Here is a 23,209-nt window from a genome sequence, read left to right as displayed (position 1 = left end):
TAAAATAAGTAAACAAATAAAATGCTTCTGGTTACCTTCTAGTGAATATTCTGTTCCATTGAACTGAGTGTAATAATAACTCCAATCAATATACATTGTTTAATCCATAACCATCCTGGTTTCAAATGAAATTGCTGGTAGATACAGCCTTTATCACAAAGGCAATGGAAAAGAGCAACATGATTTAAACAACATTGTTAATTCAATTATCTGTAGTGTGCCCGTCTTGTCGGCAAATGCTACAAAAGGGCTTTCCTCTGTTCTCAGTACTTCCCAATGCTATAGGGAGTCAGTCTTCTCACTTATTTGTCTATATCAGATCATTTTTCCTCACCTAACTTTATTTTCTCATGCAAATATGACCTTTATCTCCCAGTCTATTGAGTTACATTTCATTAAGGCCACTTGTCTAGCTTGGGGAATTGGTTTTTTGGGGAAAAATGATCTCTGGAAGACAACTGACCAATTGGACTGTTTTAGCAAATGCAGTACAACTGGAGTAAGGGTGGAGGAAAGCAGGCAGTGAGAAAGAAAAATCATGCTCTTTGAAAGTCTTTTTTTTTCTTTTTCTTTTGCAGCTCCACTTTCTCAAAACAATAGTCTATAGATTTGGAAAGGTATTGCTGCTTTCAAGTTAGAGTTGTTGAAACAAACTTTTGCATTAGATTCAATGTTCTACTCCTATTTTGTATTCTACCCCCTGTTCACTTCTGTGGTCTTTACATTTTATTTAATGTACTTTTTGGAAATTCCAATATACATAATAATGTGAATGTCCTCACAATAACTAAAATGCTCAGATTTAGCTGTATAAAAATTCAGCCAAGCACTGGTGGTTGGTGCCCATTGGGACTGATAGGGCAGAAGGCAGAGAGACCAAGGTTGGTGGAGCAAGAACCAACGACCAGCTGAGCCAACTATTTCTAGTTGGTTTTTTTACATCCTCTCCCCTACTCTTAGCCAGTTCTGCTTACTTGATTGGTAAGTAAGATTGTTGGGACAGTGCTCCGATGCCCTGAAAAGCCAGCCTCTACAGCAATCAATCTACATCATCCAATGGGTTAGCTCAGAGGTTTTCAGCCTTTTTGAGTTCATGGCTCCCTTGACCAACTACATTTGTCCTGTGGCTCTTCTCTGGGGAAACACACTCCAAGCTCAGAAGCCCAGTTATGCCACCCCTTGCCTGCAGAGTCAGCAGCCCCTCGTCCTTTTTCAAACACCCTCCCTTGCGGAGTGTTCCCTCTTCTCTCCCCTCTTGAGAATCCTCCAAGGAGCTTCTTTCACTGCCTCTGGTCTCTGAGACAACCCATCCAACCCCAAAGAGAGGTGCCTCCTCATGCCACCCCCCCAGGGGCCTGGGAAGAGGATGCCCGCAGCCTTAGGAGCCCAACAGAGACAGAGATGTGAGAGGGCATCAGAGGAGGGAGACACACACAATATTGAGACACAAACAAGTTTGACAAAATAAGTGAATAGTGGAAACTGGTGGCTCAGTTTTTGTACAAACACAATGTGTCTATAAATAAAGTTAAATAGTTATCCAAGCAGTGAATAGCCTTCGCCTTCCTTTTCATCGCTTCAGACATACTGTGTTTTGTAAGCATTGAATTTATTTCACATAAATATACCAGTTGACTTTTGGACCGGTAACATATTTGTGGTTTACATGGATTGGAGCACTTATAATTATATTCCATTCTTTTGCTTAATTTGCTTCCGTGGAAAACAACAAGCAAGCTGTACCATGTGTGCATTATTCGACCGACAGTGTATTTGTGTCTTGCCCTCTGCAGATGTTGTAAATGGCTCTCCATGCCATGTTGTAGTTTCTGTGCACTTAGTACTGATCACACTAATGGGTTATCAAACATCTTCCAGAGGAATCAGCATGCCAAATCTATGCACTTATGTTGCTAAATGTCAATATAACCCGTCTCTCTTACATGGGTCAGACTCTTGGAACATCTATTCAGTTGGATTAACAGACAGAAATTTCTCATCCCTCCCCTTGCCAATATAATTTAAAAATATGGTATACTCTCTGAAAATACTTTTCCACAATTATGTTTGAAGCAATACATGCATACCAATCAAATTCATGGTGCACTAAAAGCAATTTTTAAAACTTAATTAAAAATGAGGAGCATCAGTTTTAAAAACCAAACCAAACCAAAAGAAAAACACAAAACTCCCACCAGTTTAAAAACCAAAACCTTTTTCAGTCAACCATTAAAACATTGGTTAAACAGTCTCCTCCCCCCCAATACAATACATGTCTGTACTTTTCACAAATATATCCCTTTTAATAAACATTTTCATCTAATATTTGAATTTTTGTACACATGGGGGTGGGACAGCATCATTTTGGCTCATGTATTGTTCCAGGGTCTGCAAATTAGGTAGGGTTGCTTTAAGGATGCATCAAACTGACTTTGCCCCCCACATTCAGAAAGAAGACACCTGAGACAAGAAAGTGTGATAATGGAGTATCTGAAAACCATATTGCAGGAACTGCAAACCAGTCAACCAGATTCCAATAGCTCAGGCAGCTGAGGATTTTCACTCGCTCTGGAAGGAAGCATCTCTCCAGACTCTTGGACATGTGAACAGCCACAAGCAGTGGCTCCCAAGCTAAGGATGAGGAGGAAAATATTCCCTCCTTGCTAGGTGAGCCTTGGGTATGAACCCAATATGAACACCCAGGCAGAGCTGTCCAGTGTTCTCCCAAAATGGGAATGTCAGACCTACAAGGCACCCGAAGGTCCTGCCAGGCATACTGCATGGGTAGATCCCTGAAATGTGTCCTTAACTAAACAATGCCTCTATATACCTACTTTCCCTTTCCCCACCTGCCCAAACTTCATGCCAAACTGGCAACTATGCCACACCAATCCTGTATTCCAACTGCATTTGTATCCAACAGTAGGTGAAGAAACAGTGACCAAGATCAGGGAATTCCCACCCAAAAAAACCCCACCGTACTCAGCCCTGGAAGACCAGTGACTGGAAGAAACCCACACTTGGTAAAGGGAAGGTGCAGCAAAGTTGGGAGAGAAACTGACTTAAAGCCAAGCTCCTGTACCCTACCTAAGGCCATGCCAGCAACAGGCCAGCTGTTATATTTTAAAGGGACAGGCTGATCTTACATGACATCAACAATGAGGTTGAAGCATTTCGTTGGATTTTCACTGCCCACTGATTTGGGTTATAATGGTCATTGCTTTCAACTTGGTTTCTAGCCTGTGAGAAAGAAAGTGAAATCCAGTTCACACAAACAGGTAGCTGTGGTGTTTCTGCTATAAGACAGCTGCATGAGCTAGACGTGACCATCACCAGTTCAGTAGAAATGACTCAAGGCTGCTTTGTGACGATCCCCCAGTGATATGATACTCATTTTGTTTTTATAGCAAGTGTAAACATGGTGCTCCTCACATTGTTTCAGACAGCTCCCATCAGCAGTAGCCAGTGTGGAAAATGACCAAGGTTTATGGGAACTGTAGTCCAGAAACATACGGAAGACAACACATTGGTTATCCCTGTCCTATAGCTTTGTATTGTCAAATGAGTCCATGCTTCATTCAATGGTTTTACAAGGTCTTCCTTTGACACTTGCTAAGCTAGAGAATGATTAAAATCAAATTTGTCATAGAAATAGCTTGTGTGTGCAGCAGCTACATTGTATATCACTCCCATGGCACTTGGCTGTAACATCTATGTTGTCTATAGTCTCGCAATATACGGCTCTTTTGTGGCAATACTAATCACGATCCTGAGATCTGAAGTTCCTGGGAGAATTAATCACTAGCAGGTTGGTTGAAGGGGGAAACAATGTTAGACAGATGGCAAAAAGAAATAATGTATGAAGTTTTATGTTATAAACTGTGATTAATTCCATTTTCATTTTAGAGCCCTGGAGGCCCAAAGATTTTTTTTAAATCCCCAAACCTTATGTGAGTAAATATGGTGGTACTTAAATTTCCATACTAGCGCACAGTGTCAGCTGGTTGTATTTACACTAGCACAACGTACTCAGGATCAGCCATGGAGGCTACAGCTATTGCATTCAAAGCATACATGTGTATATTTCAGTTTTTTGTTTTTTAAAGATTACACAGATCTTCAGATGGCAGTTCTATCAATGGCTAAAAACCATGTTTGCAGGCGGAATACTGATCAATGGCAGGTACTGGGAAGCTACGGGATGTGTCTGATTGGGATATTGGTCAACATCATGGAATGTTGGTCTACATCATTTTTCAGTCGATGGAAAACTTGGTTGATTTCCATGTTGGAGGTAGTAGGCATGGCCATGCAGTAAACTGCCTTCCCGCACCAACATCATAATAACTTGAGTTATCACAAAACGTGTGAGTAGGGATGGAAGATAAATTTGAACCAGTTAATATTTTAAGGAGAATCTTCCAAATTCTCCCTTTTCAAAACAGTACATGAACTGAAACACAGCCTTGCTTAGAAATTCAGTTATCTGAATTTTGTGATAGAATTCTTCAAACAAGTAATTGTAAACAAATGCACATACTAGGGTGAAGTGTGCATATAAATTCATACATTAGTGAAACTGCCATACAAAAACATATTGGGGGAATTGTTTTGCAAATTTTGCATATTAAAAAGGTGTGTATTAGGAGAAATTAGCACTAAAATGCTGATGAATTCGCAAAAGGGAAAATAGACTAAACTGATGGAGAGCAAAAGTTAAGAATGGAGCAATTAAGGAGTTGAGAGAAACTAAAAGTAACTTGTTTGCCCATTCCTAGATGCAGTGCACATATTATTTTTGAATTTTTATTTGTATTCTTTTGCTGCCTTAAGGTTTTGTTTTTAAGGCCCCTCACTCCACCTGCAAATGTGTTCCTATGACTGTGCTTCATTTTAGCATTATAAAGAAGCAAGCCTATTCTTTTATATTTACTTTATATGCTCCACTACAGATTAGCAACTTACATATACATAGAGAGGGAATTCCCCCAACCCGTTCCCTGCACCCCAATTGCTCCAAGATTGTTAATTTTCAAGCCAGTAAGATAGTATTGCACAGGTGCTACTAATATTATCTGACAAGTGGAAGCCTGTGAAACTTTACAGAAAGCTTTATGCTAGTTGATCAGAAGCAGAGCAATAGGAATGAATATGCACATAAAGAGCTTTTATTGAGATGAAATGAAAAGAAATTGAACTATGTTGGCTTACAAGGCTGCAGTATCTCCTTGTGCGTGATTTTAGATATGCAAGTAGGTGTAATGGCTTACCTGCTACAATAGACTGCTCAAGGGGCTTTTTGTTTGCTACACTTACAGGTACAATTCAATCTCTTTCAGCTGATTCTGCGTGTTTGCTGCCTTTGTTTAGTAAGTGCAACAGCTTAAATTTCAGGGGATTTTGAGCCTGATTGCTGTCCTTTTAATTTAACGACCAAGGCTGGGGGGGGGGGGCAAAGTGGTCTATTGTGTTACCCCAACTTCGTTTCAGCAGCACTGGCTTCTGATTAGTAACAGGGGATAAATTTGCTTCAGTTTGCATTTTAAGGCGTTTTCTGAAACAATATGTGAAGGCTATCTTTCAAAATGGGCATTTCTCCAAAACAAGTTCTCAAACCAAATAGTGTATACAGAACTTCACATATGCCTTCTCATAAAAGGTAGAGTGTAAATCCAATGAATAAAATAAAATGAGTCAAATAATGGTTCTAGAATTTGTAGGGACTCTACATTCATGTATTATTCGTTATTATTTATTTTATTCATTGCATTTAAACCACACCTTTTACTCCCAGGAGCTCAAGGTGATGGGCCTGGTTCTCCCCCATCTCCCTTAATCCCTCCCCCAACAACAACCCTGTGAGATAGGTTAGGTCTAGAGGCAGTGACTCGGCTTCATGGCCAAATGGGGATTTGAACTCTGGTCTCCCAGGTCCTAATCCAACACTCAAACCGCTACACCACATTGGCTCACTTGTCCAGGCGTCTAAGATGCACAGAGAGCCCTTATGATTACTGCATCCCCTTACGTGCTTCCTTAACCATAAGCATAATGTCAAACAGGGACTTTAGATATTCATCTTTGCATACCATCTCACTGTTGCTGTGGCAAGGCTATTTTTGTGCATGTGTGTGTGTGTGTGTGTGTGGTCAATAATGCTTGTGTAGAGAGACCATATTAAAAAGAGATTTTTGTAATCAAAATTGCAACACAGGAAAAGCTGTTGGAAGCCATAGGGGCCTGAAGTTGTGTATTATGTTAAGCTTCAAAGTTAACTTTACATTGTTAATCACATAAATCTCTTAAATAATTAACATTTGATATTCATTGGGGCTAAGCATTTAGCAGGCTTTAGCAGCAATTAATTAGGTGCTTTCTCCAAAAGTTTAGCAGGCCTTAAAAATAATACTTGTAGAATATGAATCTCTTAGCATATTCCACTGATTATAGAAACAGACTTTGTTGGTTTACAAGGCATCTCCTCAATCCCACCCAAAGTTGTTGTAGGTACAGGTGTTTTTAAAGAAAATGCCATTAAATTCTTCAAATGCACCACCCCCTACCCATTTTTATCGGATAGGACTAGAGTTCAGCAGATCTTTCCCCTCCAGGAGTTAACTGGAACGCCTATACCACTCCTTTGCATACTGATTCCCCTCTTCAATTCTACTTACCTGGATGGTGAAACTGGCAGTGGTGCTTCAGAGACAGCAGAAAGCTGCTGAGAGGAGGAGACTCTTCCATGCCCCAGTACTGCATATGTGTGAATCTGTTCCATGAAAAGTCATATATTCAGCTCTTAAGAACAACAACTGGCAGTTGTATACAGTGGTACCTCTGGTTACGTACTTAATTCATTCCAGAGGTCCATTCTTAACCTGAAACTGTTCTTAACCTGAAGCACCACTTTAGCTAATGGGGCCTCCCGCTGCTGCCGCACCACCGCCATGCGATTTCTGTTCTCATCCTGAAGCAAAGTTCTTAACCCGAGGTACTATTTCTGGGATAGTTAGCGGAGTCTGTCACCTGAAGCGTCTGTAACCTGAAACATATGTAACCCGAGGTACCACTGTAACGCTTTCAAGTAATCAAAGCACTTTACATGCATTCCATTGTAATCTTTACAATCTTTGCAGGCAGTGGTGTGTGGTCACTGGACTTCGATGACTCAGCTAGCCCCCTAAAGGGTCCAGTAACCCTCTCGTCACCTTCCAAAAGCCCACCTGACTTTGGGGAGGGCTGAAGTATTCTGTCAGACACCTAATGCCTGCTTCCGAAAGCCCAGGAAGCTTCTGCCCAACTTAGGGAAGGAGTCACGATGCTCACGCACATGATGTTGCCCCCCCCATCGCCCTTACAAGCTGGTGCCTCTGGCCCTAACTGTTCCTCTATGAAAAATTTCATTACATGCCACTGGCTGCAGGGTAAGTCAATATCATTATCCCCTTTACTACAGAAGGCTTGACTGAGGTTGAGAAAAAATGGTTACTTAGTGAGTTCACAGTGAATGTGAGATTCAAACCAGAGATACTCTTAAACCATCATTATAAATTTGACCGTACAATTTAAACTCCTGCCATCTGTAACTTAAACAATTTGAGAAATAGATTTCTGCTCCTGCTCTGTCCCCCACAATGAACAGCTGAAAAATACCATACTCTCCAAAACATGTGTCAATATTTTTAAATATATGACCAAGTGAAGGGTGCACGTAGTTTTTCTATAATAGGCACTGTTGACACTAAGGAGCTCATCTTGACATAAGGTCAAAATGGAAGACTGGATGTGGAGGGGTTTGTTTTTAACAAAAAAAATGACTTGCTTTATGCCTTCCTTGAAATAGCTATTTCGGGAGTTAAATACCCAGTGTCCTTAAAGCAGTGTCTTTTCTACTGCTACAATGTCAAGATAACATATTTTTAAATGTCAAGGTGTGTGTTTCTATGTTATTCATGCTTGAGATAGTCTCAGTGTGCCTGCTTTAGGCAACATTTCATGGTTCCTAGTGAATATTACAATTTCTACCTACAACTTCGCCATCTCTTAGAATTCAGGATTTGTTCTGCTTCATCTCACCTAAGGCTGGCCTACTTTGAAGATTGTTTGATTTTTGGCTTTCAAAGTGCTGTAACATTTCACCAGTTACTTTGCTCTGCACTTAACCAGGCTTCCTTTGCTTTTGAGTTTAACTATGAATCAGGCATTTCCCCTCCATTCTATCTAGATAACTTCATTGTTTATACTACTGGTGTGGATAACATGTTTCCTTCCAAGGTGTTGTTGGAATCTAGCTCTGATCACCTCCAGTCAGCATGGCCAATGGATAAGAGCAGTGGGAGTTGGAGTCCAATAATATCTAGATGAACGTGGCGGGTGGCGCAGTGGTTTAAACCACTGCACTGCTTGGACTTGCCAATCGGAAGGTCGGCGGTTCAAGGCCCCACGACAGGGTGAGCTCCCATTGCTCAGTCCCAGCTCCTGCCAACCTAGCAGTTCAAAAGCATGCCAAAAAGTGCAAGTAGATAAATAGGTACCACTCCGGCAGGAAGGTAAACAGCATTTCTGTGCGCTGCTCTGGCTCCACCAGAAGCGGCTTATTCATGTTGGCCACATGACCCGGAAAAACTGTTTGTGGAAGCGGACAAATGCCAGCTCCCTCGGCCTGTAAAGCAAGATGAGTGCCGCAATCCCAGAGTCATTCACAACTAGACTTAACTGTCAGGGGTACCTTTACCTTTACCTTTAACTATTCCACGGGTAACAATACCAAAAGATTGTTAGTTTGGAAACTCAGTTACTTAGACATTGATTGGTTAGGATCTTCTTTAGAAAACAACTCCTGGTACAATTTGTAAACATATATTTAATAACACTTTATTCTGCACTGGTCAGTTCTCATCTGGAATATTGCATACAGTTCAGGATGCTACACTTTAATAATGATAAAGACAATGTTGGAACAGGTACAGAGAAGGGCAGTGAAAATGGCCCACAGTCTGGAAACAAGTTTTGTGCAGAAAGGTTGAAGAAAGTGGGTATGTTTAGCCAAGAGAAGAGAAAGCTTGGGTGTGCGTTTGGTTAGGAAGTATGATCATACTCTTTAAAACACCTAAAGGACTGTCATGGAAGAGGTCAAATCCATTAGGCCTCAATTATAAGAAGCTAGATTTTATTTGAATATTTGGATAGTTTTCTAAAATAGTAAATCTGCAGTCCTAAAAGGGGGTGGGGAAAGAACTGACAGCATGCTGGCCAAGTGGAAGTGAGGAACCCCTCCATCATGTCTCTCTCTTTTTCTCCTTTAGTGATTCCCCCCTATTGTGAATAATGGGGATTGGGTAGCAATTCTACAGTATCTGCTCACATGGTTCTCTTCCTAGAGCGGAGGGATAGCAATTCAGAAGGTTATGGTTCCTTCATGCAACCCATCACACACACCTTTTTGGGCCTTATCTGTGTCAGAGCCATGTGGCGAGCATCACATATGTTTTTCTAGTGGCAGAGACGGGACATCAGATGTCAAATCTCCTAGCCCAATATTTGACACCTCTTTCTGCCCCTTGGAGAGGAGATTCAAAGATTCCTATAGCCCCCTGGACACCTTCATGGACCATAGGATTTAAAGGTGATAGCATCAATTTTAAACCTTTTCAGACACAGATCCACCTTTAACCCAAACATGCATCTGGAGGACCCACCTTTTAGCACATTACCCTTTATTTATATGGAGGTAATGCTGCTGTTGCAACCCACCTTAGATCAAGTTTCAACCTAGTTGTGGGTCTTGTTGATGATCAATAGTTTGGGCTGTTCCTCACTGGAGGTCTTCAAGCAAGGTCAGATAGTCTATGTTGGAAATGTTCTAGATCTGGATTTCCTGCATGAACCAGTGGGTTGGAACAGATGGCCTACTAGGGTCTCACCAACATATAAACACATGCCGCCATCAGCTGGAGGCAGAATTTAGCATATCAGAGCATGAAGGGTTTAAATCTGTGGCTCAAATCCTAGCTCACAAAATTAGAAGAGTGGTCTTAGGCAACCCAGTGTCTGCCAGCTTTTATAATTCCAGTCTAGGATACACAGCTCTTTTGATAGTATGCATGATGCTCTGCAAAAATGCTATAGGATTTTTCTATTTTGTTTTATTTTTGTCTCTGGAATAACATCCGAAGGAGTGCAGAGATGGCATTTCCTGTATCTATCTACGCTATATGTTTTGCAGAGAAAGAAAGAAAGAAAAATCATGACTGCCCTATGATTGTACTGTCTGTGCCAGTACAAGAATGTGCACTTTTATTTATTGCTTCAAATCAGGGAAGCAGCCTTGCATCACGATTAAAATGGAGGCCGTCAGTTGTACCAGAGCATTTAGGATTGTATGACAATATGAATAATTTACCACTTGCTGAGGTTTCCCCCTCCCTTTCCATTCCTGCTTTCTTTATATATTCATTTAAAGAAAAAAGTAATTGGATTTCCTGCTATTGAGAATGCGGCAAGATGGTAATTGTAGGTTTAAAGTAGGGGGGGAGAATTTTTTGACACACATACATCTTGGCAGTAGCACTGTGAAATGGTGTGGAATTCAGGAGAACACATGCCCATAGGATGAAAAACTAATTAACAACATTGTTAGATGAAATGAGGAGAGGCTACCTATTTAAATGAAGTCAGAATATCTGATTATTTCAACAGATCCATCATTTCCTTCATGGCCCTGACACTGAGTGAATGCAAGATAAGCATCGACCATGTGTTTAAAAGCAGATCCACAACCATGCACATTTCTTCCCCCAGGGAATCCTGGGAACTGTAGTTTGTTATGGGTACTGGGGATTGTGGCTCTGTGAGGGGGAAACTGCAGCTCCCGAGATTCTCTGGGGGAAGTAATGTACTTTAAATTTGTGCTGGATGTTTTTTCTAGTGCATGGTGTGAATCTGCACTATGTTTCGAAAATGGCCTCCAAAATGGCAAGGAGAATGTTAGCACTCTCCTTCTTCAGTGTGGGGAAAGGAAGGCAACATCGTGGGTCATGGATTTGCATAACATTCACATACTAATTTCTATGTAAAGATGCAAATCTGGAAACAGAAATGCAATAAATCTCACCATCATGGAGGAGACTGAGACCAAGCGAACAACGTGTTTGTTCCATGTGCTGTACATCCAGGTGTGACCTGTTGATGGGCAATTTCAAGGTCCCAGTTCCTTTCCCGTCATAAGGGTTTGTATATTTAAATAGGACTTCAACTGGAAAGGCCTTTGCAAAAGGGGATTCCTTTAAAAAGAGAACTGTAACATAGAACATACATAGTGTTTACACAATCACCTAAATAACACAGACATAATTCAGAGAGAAAAGAATTCCAACAACAAAGACCCAGTATATTATTTGAGGAAAAAGAAAATAGGTTTTGTTTCTCTTACTCTCAGCCACGTACATAACATGGAGGCATCAACTAAGCATACAACTAAGCATAAAAACTCCCTCAAAACTACTCCGCCAATCAGGGCATGTGCTATTTCAGCTAACATCATGCCACTTTGCCTGGATTTTGGTGAAAGCTGTGAAGGGAAAGAGACCCAGAAGACATCCTAGCATCTATAACTAGACAAAGCACCAAATGCCACAAGATAGTTGCACTACTTCCAATCCCAGAACATCAAAACACCAAGATAGGAAAATCAACTTCTGTGGAATGTTGCTTTGGCACAAGCCTAATTTTACACTGCTAAACCCACTGTACACATAAGGTATTTATGTACCACCATTTTTGTTGACTGCTCACGATTGCAAAAGAGGAAGGAAGGAAGGAAGGAAGGAAGGAAGGAAGGAAGGAAGGAAGGAAGGGAAGGGTTTTCAAGTCATTGGCATTACAGTAGTAACTCGGGTTAAGAACTTAATTCGTTCTGGAGGTCCCTTCTTAACCTGAAACTGTTCTTAACCTGAAGCACCACTTTAGCTAATGGGGCCTCCCACTGCCGCCATGCCGCTGCCGCACGATTTCTGTTCTCATCCTCAAGCACAGTTTTTAACCTGAGGTACTATTTCTGGGTTAGCAGAGTCTGTAACCTGAAGCATATGTAACCTGAAGCGTATGTAACCCGAGGTACCACTGTATTAAGTTAGAGCCGTTCATTTCAATGGGTCTACTCTGAGTGAAAGTCAGTTGAATACCATCCAACTGAGCAACTGAATACCATCCAACTGAGCAGGTGAGGCCAAAGTTAGGCTATTGTCCAAAGGTCAATGCATGGCCTGGAAGTATTTCTGGACCGCTTGGGGCATTGGCATGCCTCTTGCCCTCCTTAGGCCTTGAGTGGCTCACCCATGAAGACTAAGCATGCAGGCCAAAGGCTGCTGTGGTTCAAGCTTTGACTGGCTAATCCAGGCTACAAAACTCACTATTGATTGTGGGTGAGAGGCGACTTTGTTAGTTATGTGGTGCTATTTTTAGAATTGGAACTTGTGTTGACACCTATAGACACCTAAAATTAATGTTGACTTTGTTATCTGCATGAATGACAGCAATAAATTAACTCCCCAGTGCAGCAAACATTAACTTTACTATTCATCTTGACAGAAATGTTGATTCTATTAATACGGATGACTAGAATAAATTGCATGAAGGCAACGTTTTGTTCATAATGACATTGTTTTCAAGTGAGATGTTTAATACATATTTATTTGCTCTATTATTGATGGTTGCCTCCACTCTGCTGTAATGGTATTCATATTGTATTGACCACACACTTTTTTTAAAAAAGGTAGTTTAAAATAAGATTATTTGAAAGAAATGAAATATCGTAATATCATAACTAATCTCAATACTTACCAGGATGCTTTAAGGGTGTTTATGAAGCCATCAAAACTCCCGTGAACAATGTACTTCTTGATAAAAATGACAATGCCTCTGTATGAGCATTAATCAAGAAAAATTAGTGTCACAAGTAACATTAATTCGATTGTCAAACTGAATTAAATTCTTTTGCATGATTTCTTTCTCTTTTCTTATTAAGCTTAACTAGTGGTGTATATACTGATGAAAATACAGGTGTATTACAGATTGTTTTTACTGGTCCGATTTTCCTTTTCAACAAGTTTCATACTGCATAAGTAGGTAAAACTGGAGCTCGTAAAAGCTTGTTTAAATTTAATTTAAATGGTGCTGAATGTTGCTAGATTTTATGGGTCACTGAATACATTCATATAGTGAGCTTCTGTTTTTCCTCCAGCTGTCTTTGAATATAATGTCAGATACTAAGCCTGAAATTGTCGTGGAATCTTCTAAGCATTGCTTCATCTCCCACCCCACAAACAAACCCACTCAATGTAATTTAATTTAATTTAATTTTAGGTACTGTGGCTTAAAGCGCCACATCTCTCCCTTTCTCCCTCTCTCTGTTTTAAAGAGAATAGGATGCCCTAACCCAAAACATCTTGTGGTCAAGTAATTTCCTGCTGTAAGCATAAGAAGTTGGTAGTTACTCCCCAAAAGGGCAAATTCACTGAAAAATCATTCTACACAAGCTCTACTGAGTGCTATGCTATGTTGCTATGGGTGGTATTCAGCAAAGGTTTGCTCATTGTAGGGTCATTGAAATTAATGGCTATGACTAATTTTAAAAGGCCCACTTTGAGTAAAACTTACTTGAATGCTCCCAGTATTTGTAAATATTTATCCCCTGTGACCTAGCATTGAGACTGCCACCTTCACAGGATAGGAAACCTGCCTTTTAATGAACATATACTATATATTTTGGAAAGCTCGTGGTTTGTTAATTTGGCTGATTTGAGATCAAAAGGCATGTTTCTGCCTATGTCTGGATACCATTGGATACAGTTTTGAATCAAGATGGTGGACTGGACTGTTTAAAACTGCACTGATCTTAATACAATTTTGCATAATTTTTCCAGAGATCAAGGAGCAGGTATTCATCGGTTTGGATACAAAAGGACAGCATTGCGGACCCAGTCACAGTCACCCCATCCCCAGGGAGCAAGGCCTAGCTTATGAAGGTGAACAAGACAACATTCTGGAGTTTAAAAATGACCACAAGTTTATTGATTCCAGATGTAGGCAGAGTTTGGCTTAGGCATTGGGTCTATATCCCTCTCAACCTTTGGGTGGAGGGCTGAGACATGACAGAGTCAAGCCTAGGATTAATGGGTCCTCTGCAAGATGCAGGTCTAAACGAATGGTCCTCCCAAGCTGCTGGGGGGAAAGTTCTATGGCCATCTGTTAGACGCCTTGGCTTTTTGACAGATACTCCAAACTAGAGTCTCTAACGGGTTACCCTTGTGAACGCACCCTTCTGAGGTTGGGTTGATGCACCACTTCACCTCCCCACCTGATGTTAGACTAAAAGGATTCCGCCCAAAGCTTTATCCACCAAAGTTGTGACTTTTGCTATGGGGAAGGCAACACCTGCAAATGGGGCCAATCTGTTTGCAGGCAAATTCCTTCCCAGCTCCGAAAGCGGCAACCATTATTTAACCACAGCAATGTCAGTAAATGCAGTGCCCTAGGAAGGAAGGAAGGTTAGCATATAAAACCCACAGCATAACTAAATGGGGGGAAGGAGGATTCGTTCTTCGTCCTGAAGTCAGGTGCAGCTTGTCTTTTTATAGGTTAGGGGCAGACCAGGGTGAAGCCTGCTCCACTCCGGTCTGCTTCCAAGCCCCACCCACTCAGCCTGTCCGGATCGGCCAGAATTCAAATATCTGGATGGCGGGAAAGCCCACCACTCCAAGTGGCCAGCCTGGGGGTTCCCAACTGCCAGCCTTCTTGCCCAGCCTTGCTCCCTGGGGTTTGGGGCCTGCCACAACGGGCAACAACCACCACCCACCCCGGGACTAGGTAAGCATTTATTTTGAATCAATATGGCAGACTGAACATTTCAAAATTGCATTGTTTTTTGGTTTCTTATAATTCCTGAGCAATGCCCGGTACAAGGCTGCTAGTTGAAATCTAAATCAGTATTCTCAACTGGCATGTATTAAGATGCAGGGACAGGAAGATCCTCATAAACAGTGATATAGTGGGTCCTCCTCCATTGTTTGGGAAAGACTTTCCCTACCAGGATTGTCTCCATTCATGGTTATTCCACCTGTCTGCAGGAGAGAGAAAAGTGAGACAGTGGGCCTCCATCCATTGCCTTAGCTGGAAGGAGCTGGAACCTACCCACCCATTTTCATCTTCATCTTCAACAATCTGGATTAATCAATCAGGCAGTGAATGGGAGGTGTGAGACAGAGATGCCTTCCCCATTAAGTTCAGCTGTGACCAGTGGCAGACCTACATTTTGGGTGCCCTGAACCTTAAACTGTCATGAGGGCCCCTTTGCAACCAGCAATGTGGTCTGGGTAACCACTGTTATCTTCTTCAATGGGGTTGTTCCGTGACAGATCACCACAATTTTTTAAAAAAAACTATTCCAATTTTGCTTAAAATTGCTGTACGCCCCATCTTTACAACATCTGTGTTACTGATTCTCAAACTTTGTTATTGTTGGAATATATACAACAACAACAAATGATCAATTTGAGTTGAGTGATTCAAATCTGGTCTACTAGACCCAAATGTTTTACGCAATGTGGACTAAAATTGTTTCTGGGGCCCCTCTGATTTTAGGGACCCTGAAGCTTAAGCTTCTTTAGTTTCATAGTAGATCTGCCCTTGGCTGTGGCCTGTTTCTGTTTAGCAAGCACCCTTCCAGCATGTTCATTACACAGTTTTAGCATAAGGCATCATTAAAGAGTTGATACCTTAAATTTGCATATTTTGCTGTTCTACCCTCATTCCTTTTTTCTTCCCATTTTGTCCACATCCTCCAGCATTTCATACAGACAACAGGGGCATTCTTAGGGGCATCCCCTTTCTCAAAGCAATAATCATGCCTTGATCTGTGATCCCGTCACTCTTCCATTACCCATTCTTGAAGTCTTTTCTCTGCCTGCAGTACATTAAAGAAGCTATAACAATTTATCAAAACACACACAGTTATTAAAACACACATAACTCCCAAACCAATTTGGCAAACATTTTCCAAAACTGGAATTTTGTGTCTATGTGCATGGATTTACATGGAATGGCACTGGAGTAAAAAGAAGCAGATCTTCCCCACCCCACTGCCCTGGCATAGAAATTCAGCTTCTAGAGATCCAACATTTCCCCGGGATGGAAAATAAGACAGAAAGTGAGTTGGGATGAGACAATGTCATTGGTGAGGAGGAAGAGGGGACAATTTAGATGCAGGTTTGTGTCATTTCTCTTCTAGAGTACTTTTGCAACAGGTCTGTTGGCCATTATTTCAAACTGCAGTGTTCTCTCTCTCTCTCTCTCTCTCTCTCTCTCTCTCTCTCACACACACACACACACACACACCATGAGTGCCTTGGTGGAAAAAGCAGTGTATAAAGGAAACCATTAAATAGTCAACAATATAGGTGCTCCTCAGTCTTCTAAGAAATGGACTACACTTTACATTAGCTACATAGCTGTGCCTTTTCAGGGCAGATTTGTGGTGGTTGTTTTAATACAGTGGTACCTCGGGTTAAGTACTTAATTCGTTCCGGAGGTCTGTTCTTAACCTGAAACTGTTCTTAACCTGAAGCACCACTTTAGCTAATGGGGCCTCCTCCTGCTGCTGCGCTGCCGGAGCCCGACTTCTGTTCTTAACCTGAAGCACTATTTCTGGGTTAGCGGAGTGTGTAACCTGAAGCGTATGTAACCCGAGGTACCACTGTACAGGTATTCAGCACCACCACTCAACCCAGTATGGATTTAGACATGGGGGGCATACCCTCCAACTTTTCCCAACCCAAATTTGGGACACTCCCTACTCCAGTGCTGCTGCTGCCCCACCAGGTCACCTCAGACCACCATCTGTGTAAATCTAAACACTCCTTATAAAAAGGGAGAGTGGACACCACACACAAATGCCAACCCTTTGGACCAGAATCTTTTGCCTTATTTAAACAGCAACTTACTAGATTCTCCCAGGGAGGGAAATTTGGAGTCTGAAACAAGGGGCTGTTTAATTAGAAAGCAGGAGAACTTGATTACTTAATATCAACTTCTGCATTCTAACCCAGAGGGATACACATTGTTTTAGCGTACGTATGTGTAATATATATATATATATATATATATATATATATATGCATATATATGTTGATCAAACAAGTGGCCACTATTAGAAAGGACAGTTTAATTATGCAAGGGTTTAGTTGAATCTGGAAAGCAGCCTGGGGACAACATTTTTACAAATGCTTCCACATGTCAGTTTGGCATCCGAAGCCAAACACTTGTGCTATGAAATGAAGGCCGAAGCAAATACTCTAAAGAAAATCTTGCAGCTTGGATAATGACGAATTGTTCTTTTAAAATCATCATTTCCCTGCCTGCTAAATGACAGCCCACAAGGATTCATTTCTTTTTTCCTTTCTTAAAAGAAGAAAAGAAAAGGCATATACTACAGCTTTCCCAGCCAACCTTGGAAGCTGCCTTATACCAAGTCAGACCATTGGTCTGTCTAGCTCAGTGTTGTCTACATTAAGGGTGGGGAATCTGTTGCCTTCCTGATATTGTTGGCCTGCAACACTTGAGCTTGAGCCCAGGAACATCAGGGATGCAGATTCCTATTCTAATCCATGCTGATTGGCAGCAGCAATACAGGGTTTCAAACAGGAGTGTTTTCCAACCCTAACTGGAGGTGCCAGCAATTGCACCTGGAACCTTTTGCATGCAAAACATACTTATCATTTAAAAACAATTTATTTTTCACTATTGCACCTTAAGGAGGTCAGATCAGCATATGTTAAAAACAGGAAAACCATGATAGTAGGCAAAATATATAGGAGGCCTCAAAGGAGTGGATTTTGAGAGAGAGAGAGAGAGAGAGAGAGAGAGAGAGAGAGAGCGCATTCTGCCACTCAGTTCTGAGCCTTTTCTACAGCCCTTGACTCAACGGCTGGAAATACTGTTTCTGGCAAAGTTGATCACCGGCAGCCTCTCTCAGCTTTGGATTGCAGAATTCAAAGGTGTTGCATGAGCTGATATACCTGAGACAATGTACGAGAACACTGCATTTCTGATGCTTGTCCCTGACAAATCACTGCCTCTGCCTTGTGATCTTGGGTTGTTATTGTTTTTTGTTGGGGTTTTTTTTTTGCATTTGAGGATCTTCATTGGTGTGATTTGTTAGCACTGCCACCCTGCAGAGTTCAGCTTCCTTCTCTAAGTCTCTAGAAATTAAATTTGTGGTGGGAAACAGAGAAGGTCTTCTGCCTGGTTCCCCATAACTTCACTTCTCACAGTGAGGGAACCATCAGAAGGTCCTCAGAGCTGGACCTCAGTGCCCCAGTTTGAAGGATTGAGGATGGAGATGCTCCTTCAGGTATATAGGGCTGAGGCCTGTGTGCACAGATAATTTAACTGTACACTCATACAGTAATTCAAATGTGATATTCAAGGAGTGTATAGGCCCTACCTATGTATATAATAGGGATATTCACACATTACTCTAAGAACATGCACTAGAGGCATTCACCTTTTATGGTCAGTGAGTGCATAACTGTATATCTGTGTACACAGTAAGCTCAATTATAAAAAGTGCCAGGAACACTGTTGCCACCTGGCACTTGCTCACACTATTCAGCTCCCTTTCCTCTCTGCCCCATCCCTATTTTCCAGGAACAGTCCAGGATTTACAGAAGCTGTCCCAGTTTCTGATTTGATCCTAGAATGTCCTGCTTTTCCTTAGGACACCCCTATTTTCATCGTAGAAATGTTGGTGGGTATGGTAGGACGTCCCTGTTTTCATTGGAGGGTATGGAGTTATGTGACCCCTGAGCCAAGGAGATAAGTAACTATACAACATTCAGAAGACAGCTAAAGGCAGCCCTGTATAGGTTTATTATGTTTTTATATATGTTGGAAGCTACCCAGAGTGGCTGGGGCAACCCAGTCAGATGGGTGGAGTACTACTACTACTTCTACTAGAATAGGACGTCTCTATTTTCATCGGAGAAATGTTGGAGGGTATGTCATAAGAGCTCTGTTGGGGCTTGGGAGTAGGGGCTGGGAGTGAGCCAAGGAGGGAAGGGGGCTGTGCATGCTGGCTGGCTCTTGCTCGCAGTCGCATCTCTTGTCATGCTCTGTGAATGTGCACCCTTCCTTCTCTCCAATACATTAATAAGCTTTTCTCTTCCACAAATACTACACACACATAGAGAGTGAGTTTACTTGTTTGGGGTTTTTTTGCATGTTGTTTTAATGAGCTGTCTGTTTGAAATGCTATTTGCACTTCCAAAGTTTTAAATTATGTACTGATATCTTGTATGCTGTTTACATTTTGAGGTGGGGCCCCGTGCACAAGCATGTGTGGAATATCCATTGGTTGGCCACTGTGATATATATATATATATATATATATATATATATATATATGTGTGTGTGTGTGTGTGTGTGTGTGTGTGTGTATGAATGAAGGTGTCGGTACTCACCATGAAGGTGTTACAAAAAAGTGCCACACTTTTAATATTTGGGGAGAAAAGATGCCGGTACTGTGTACCCTTGAGCACCCACAGAAAAAAAGCAGTGGTTGACCAGCCAGTGGGGGAAAGGAGGCAGTTTCTATCCATTAGCACCTTGTGGGTGCTTCCCCTCTCCCATGTTTCCCTTGCAGCTGAGGCAGGTGGCTGACAGGACCATGAGAAGGTGGCTTCGGAAGAGGGCAGTGATGACCATTGCTGCAGCCGCTGCTGCCACCCAGCCTCACCTACATCTCCCTTCCCCTCCTAAACCCCAAACCATGGGTATCTCCACACCTGCCAGCACTTGGCATACATCCCACTTCTGCCACCAGTGGGAAGCCGGGAGCGAGAGCCTCCTCCTCCACCGCCACCATCTCCTGGCCCAACATAAGAGAGGAGGAGCCACCATCCACCACATTTGGTTCCACTCTGGCTCCTCCCAAAATGTGATGCAACATCAAGCGTTGTAAGTGTGACACACTTGTGTAAGTTGGTGCCTCTGTCCACAAGTGTTCACTTTTTCACACGGACACTTGTGTAGGGACAGCTTATACTTATGTTCAGTGTAACATGTGTACAACCATGAAAGCTGAGTTGTACAAATGAAAAAGTGTACACTCTTTCACAAAAGCACTTATACCTGTGTAGAAACTGCTTGTGCCTGTGTAATGTGCAAACACTAGAGAACAAGCTTACAACATTTTTATATAGAACAGTAGTGGAGAACCTCACATGTCTAATTTGGCCCACAAGGCAGGTATCTTGCCCTATACCTGGACATCATATAAGTCAGGTACAGTGCAAGTAAAGAATAACGTAGAAAGAAAATGTAAGTAGATTGAGAAGTGCATTTATTATAAAGAAGTGGGTTCAGATAAATACATTAAATGTATCTCTGTGTTAACTTTAGTAACTGGAACCAGGAGAATGGGGAAACTCATTTTAGAGAACAGTAAGGTAACTGCTGAACAAAACACATATTTCAAATGAAGTCAGAGAGGATTTTTGTTTGTTTGTTTCCTATCTGATTTTTCACCTGGAGGATCTTTTCTTCATCTTTTCCTTCAAAGGTTGTCTCAACTTCATTTACAATTGCCAGAGGTGATGGTAGCAAAACAAAGGCTTTCCATTTAGCATACTTTAAAGAAGTTTTTGGGGTGGGGTGTTTTTTTTGCGGGTGGGGGGACAATTCACCTAGACTACACTGCTCACTCAATTGTTCTTGCTGGAAAACCAAATTTGAGAAGGATGAAGGGACCCTGATTTTGGAAAGACATGGTGTGCAAAAGATGGGTGGAGGTTGGAGAGTGGGAGGGGAAAGGAATATGAGATGGGAGCACTTGGCAGAGGGGCGGGCGGTGAAGTCTTCTGGCTTTTAGCTGGTGGCCTTTAAAAGGTTTTTTTCCATATAGAAAACCCCAAGAGGCAGAGTGATCCTAGCTGCAGAAGGCTTGTCACTTGCAAGGATAATGAATCCAGCCTGGAAGATAAATTGTTCGGCAGGAGGAAGGTGGCTGAAATTTTGATACAAGTGGTGTATGATCATGAGAGCTTTGTCTGTAATGATAACACAGCTGTTACTTCTTGAGGACTGAGCTGCCTCACCTTTAGTGGGCTATTTGTCTTCTTGACTCGAAGCATTATCCTTTTAAGTGACACTTTTTTTCTTTTCTTTTTTGCCCCTGATCTGCAGATTTGCTAGCAGAAGCCTGACTGTGAAACAGAGGCTGCTGAACTGGGGTGTGAGTGTGTACTTTCCCTTTTCTTTTTAGTACAGTATTTCCAAACAAAGTTGCCTGGCTGAAGTTGTAGGTTGGTGTGTGTGTGTGTGTGTTGAGTGTGGATTTGGGCTAAGAAATAAATCTGATGCAAATTTTATTTATTTTTATATGCCTTCCTGCCACATGCTCTGAATATATGTAGGCTGCGGAGGGAAGGGGACACTCTACAGATTTATTCACTTCATGTATATACCACTTTTCTGTAAAGGCACCCAAGGTGCTTTGCCAAGGGCCTTGCAAAGTTCCCTCCAGTACCTGTCTTCTGTGTCAGTGCCTCTGCTTCTGTTTGACAGACATGTTGACCTAGCAGTGGTAACAGCAAGCAGCACTGTTAGGATTAGTGCCAGGTCCCAGTGTGATGCTACATTAGGGAAATTGTGGGAAATTAAATGGGAGGCTGTTCCAGAACTTGCAACCTGCCAGTGATCAGAATGCAAATGGGTACTACAGGTGAAGTATTAGAGGTGGGGCCTCATTAAGTTTGGGGGCCTAGTGGTTTGTGGACCTAGTGGCTCCTTGATCGTGTCATGTGTCAACACTGGCTTTGAACATTTAAAAAATGCATTACTACATAAAGCAAAAACACAGTGGTGATGCTACAAGATATAAGTCAGCAGCACATATAAAAAAACATTTTTAAAGCATGGGTGGCAGTGGTGAGGTGATATTTTGCATATAAATGCTAAGTGTGGGTCTCTCTGGACAGCTGCAGAATTTTGATGGCAAACTCTCTGTCCCATAACCAATACCTTTAGCTAGCCAAGAGATAACTCTTTCCCCTCCCTTCCATGGGGCTACGTAAGATCTATCTGTGCTAAGGGAAGCAAGGCTGTCCAGGCCAAGGAGCTTGTGACATTAGCTCCGGAAGTGGTATATAGATATAGTCAATCAGTGGCAAAATAGCAGATAATGCAGATGGACCAGTATAGGTTTAATATGAACTTGTCACTGAATATGTTGCAAATTCCGACATAGGCTGATATGGTTCATAACAAAGAACAACTTCCTATTGCAGCATCACATCTGATTAATTGTATGAATGAAGGCATTGTCTTAAAATGTAACAAGAGCTGCTCAGTTTTTCTCACCCTCCCCCCCCTCAAAGAAGCAAATTGCTTGTGATCTGGATGAAAACACTTGATGCATGTTATTAAGAGCATTTCCCTGCTAATTAGAGAAGCTCTCAAATGCTCTTGCCATATATTAGCATGCTTAATCAATGCTTCAGTAAATTCTGAATATGAACTTTGGCTTAGACTATTCTCTCCCCCTTTTTTGTACTGTGTTTGCCACTGATTATAGGATTCATTGGTTAACTAGTTAATGGATGCCTTGCTGAAACACTGCTACTGGCAGTATAAGGATGAGGCCTTTGCAGGGGTTCAATACGAGCAATGTGATAATATGCATCCATTGATCCATAGGACAGAGAAGTAAACCAGAGGTGAAGTCTGGTCTAAATTCAGGGGACCTGTGGTTTAGAAGACTAGGAAGACATAGATAAAGGCTGTAGGAAATAATCCAGGGGCCAGGCAAATAAGAACCGCAGCAGCAAGGAACAATAAGAGAAGGTTATCAGTGGTTCTGCCAAGTTGACAAGGAACTACTAGCTTCTATGGCTGGGGAACATTTTTCATTGAGGGCTTCATCTCCTCATAGACAGTTTTCCAGGGACTACACTCCACTGGTGGGTGGGACCACAAGCAGAAGCAGGCAGAGCAACAGATGCATCTGTTACTTTTGTATAGTCGGCTACATTCCAGCCTCTCAAAAAACCAGGGGTTTCTACACCCTCACATACATCCAGGCGAGCAAGAAGCACATTAATAGTCAAGAATGCATTCCAGTGAGACAAATGGGTGGAACAGAGTACATGAGAAGCAT

General features: G+C 41.8%; 1 protein-coding gene across 3 annotated transcripts in view; it reads left to right on the top strand.

Moving 5' to 3' along the window:
* The window catches only part of PCDH11X (protocadherin 11 X-linked), a 751,002-nt gene that overhangs the window by 232,157 nt on the left and 495,636 nt on the right, over positions 1 to 23,209 (top strand). Inside the window, exon 5 of one of the 3 annotated variants that reach the window (XM_080990483.1) lies at positions 13,923 to 14,024. The exons of the other annotated variants lie outside the window; for them this stretch is intronic. Within the exon in view, the coding sequence (XP_080846609.1) occupies positions 13,923 to 14,015 (93 nt within the window). The 3' untranslated portion in view covers positions 14,016 to 14,024. The remainder of the gene's footprint in view (positions 1 to 13,922; positions 14,025 to 23,209) is intronic. 3 annotated transcript variants of the gene reach the window in all.

This window comes from Podarcis pityusensis (assembly GCF_964106645.2).
Source record: "Podarcis pityusensis genome assembly, chromosome: Z".
Lineage (NCBI taxonomy): Eukaryota > Metazoa > Chordata > Lepidosauria > Squamata > Lacertidae > Podarcis > Podarcis pityusensis.
This window is presented reverse-complemented; position numbering and strand designations above follow the sequence as displayed.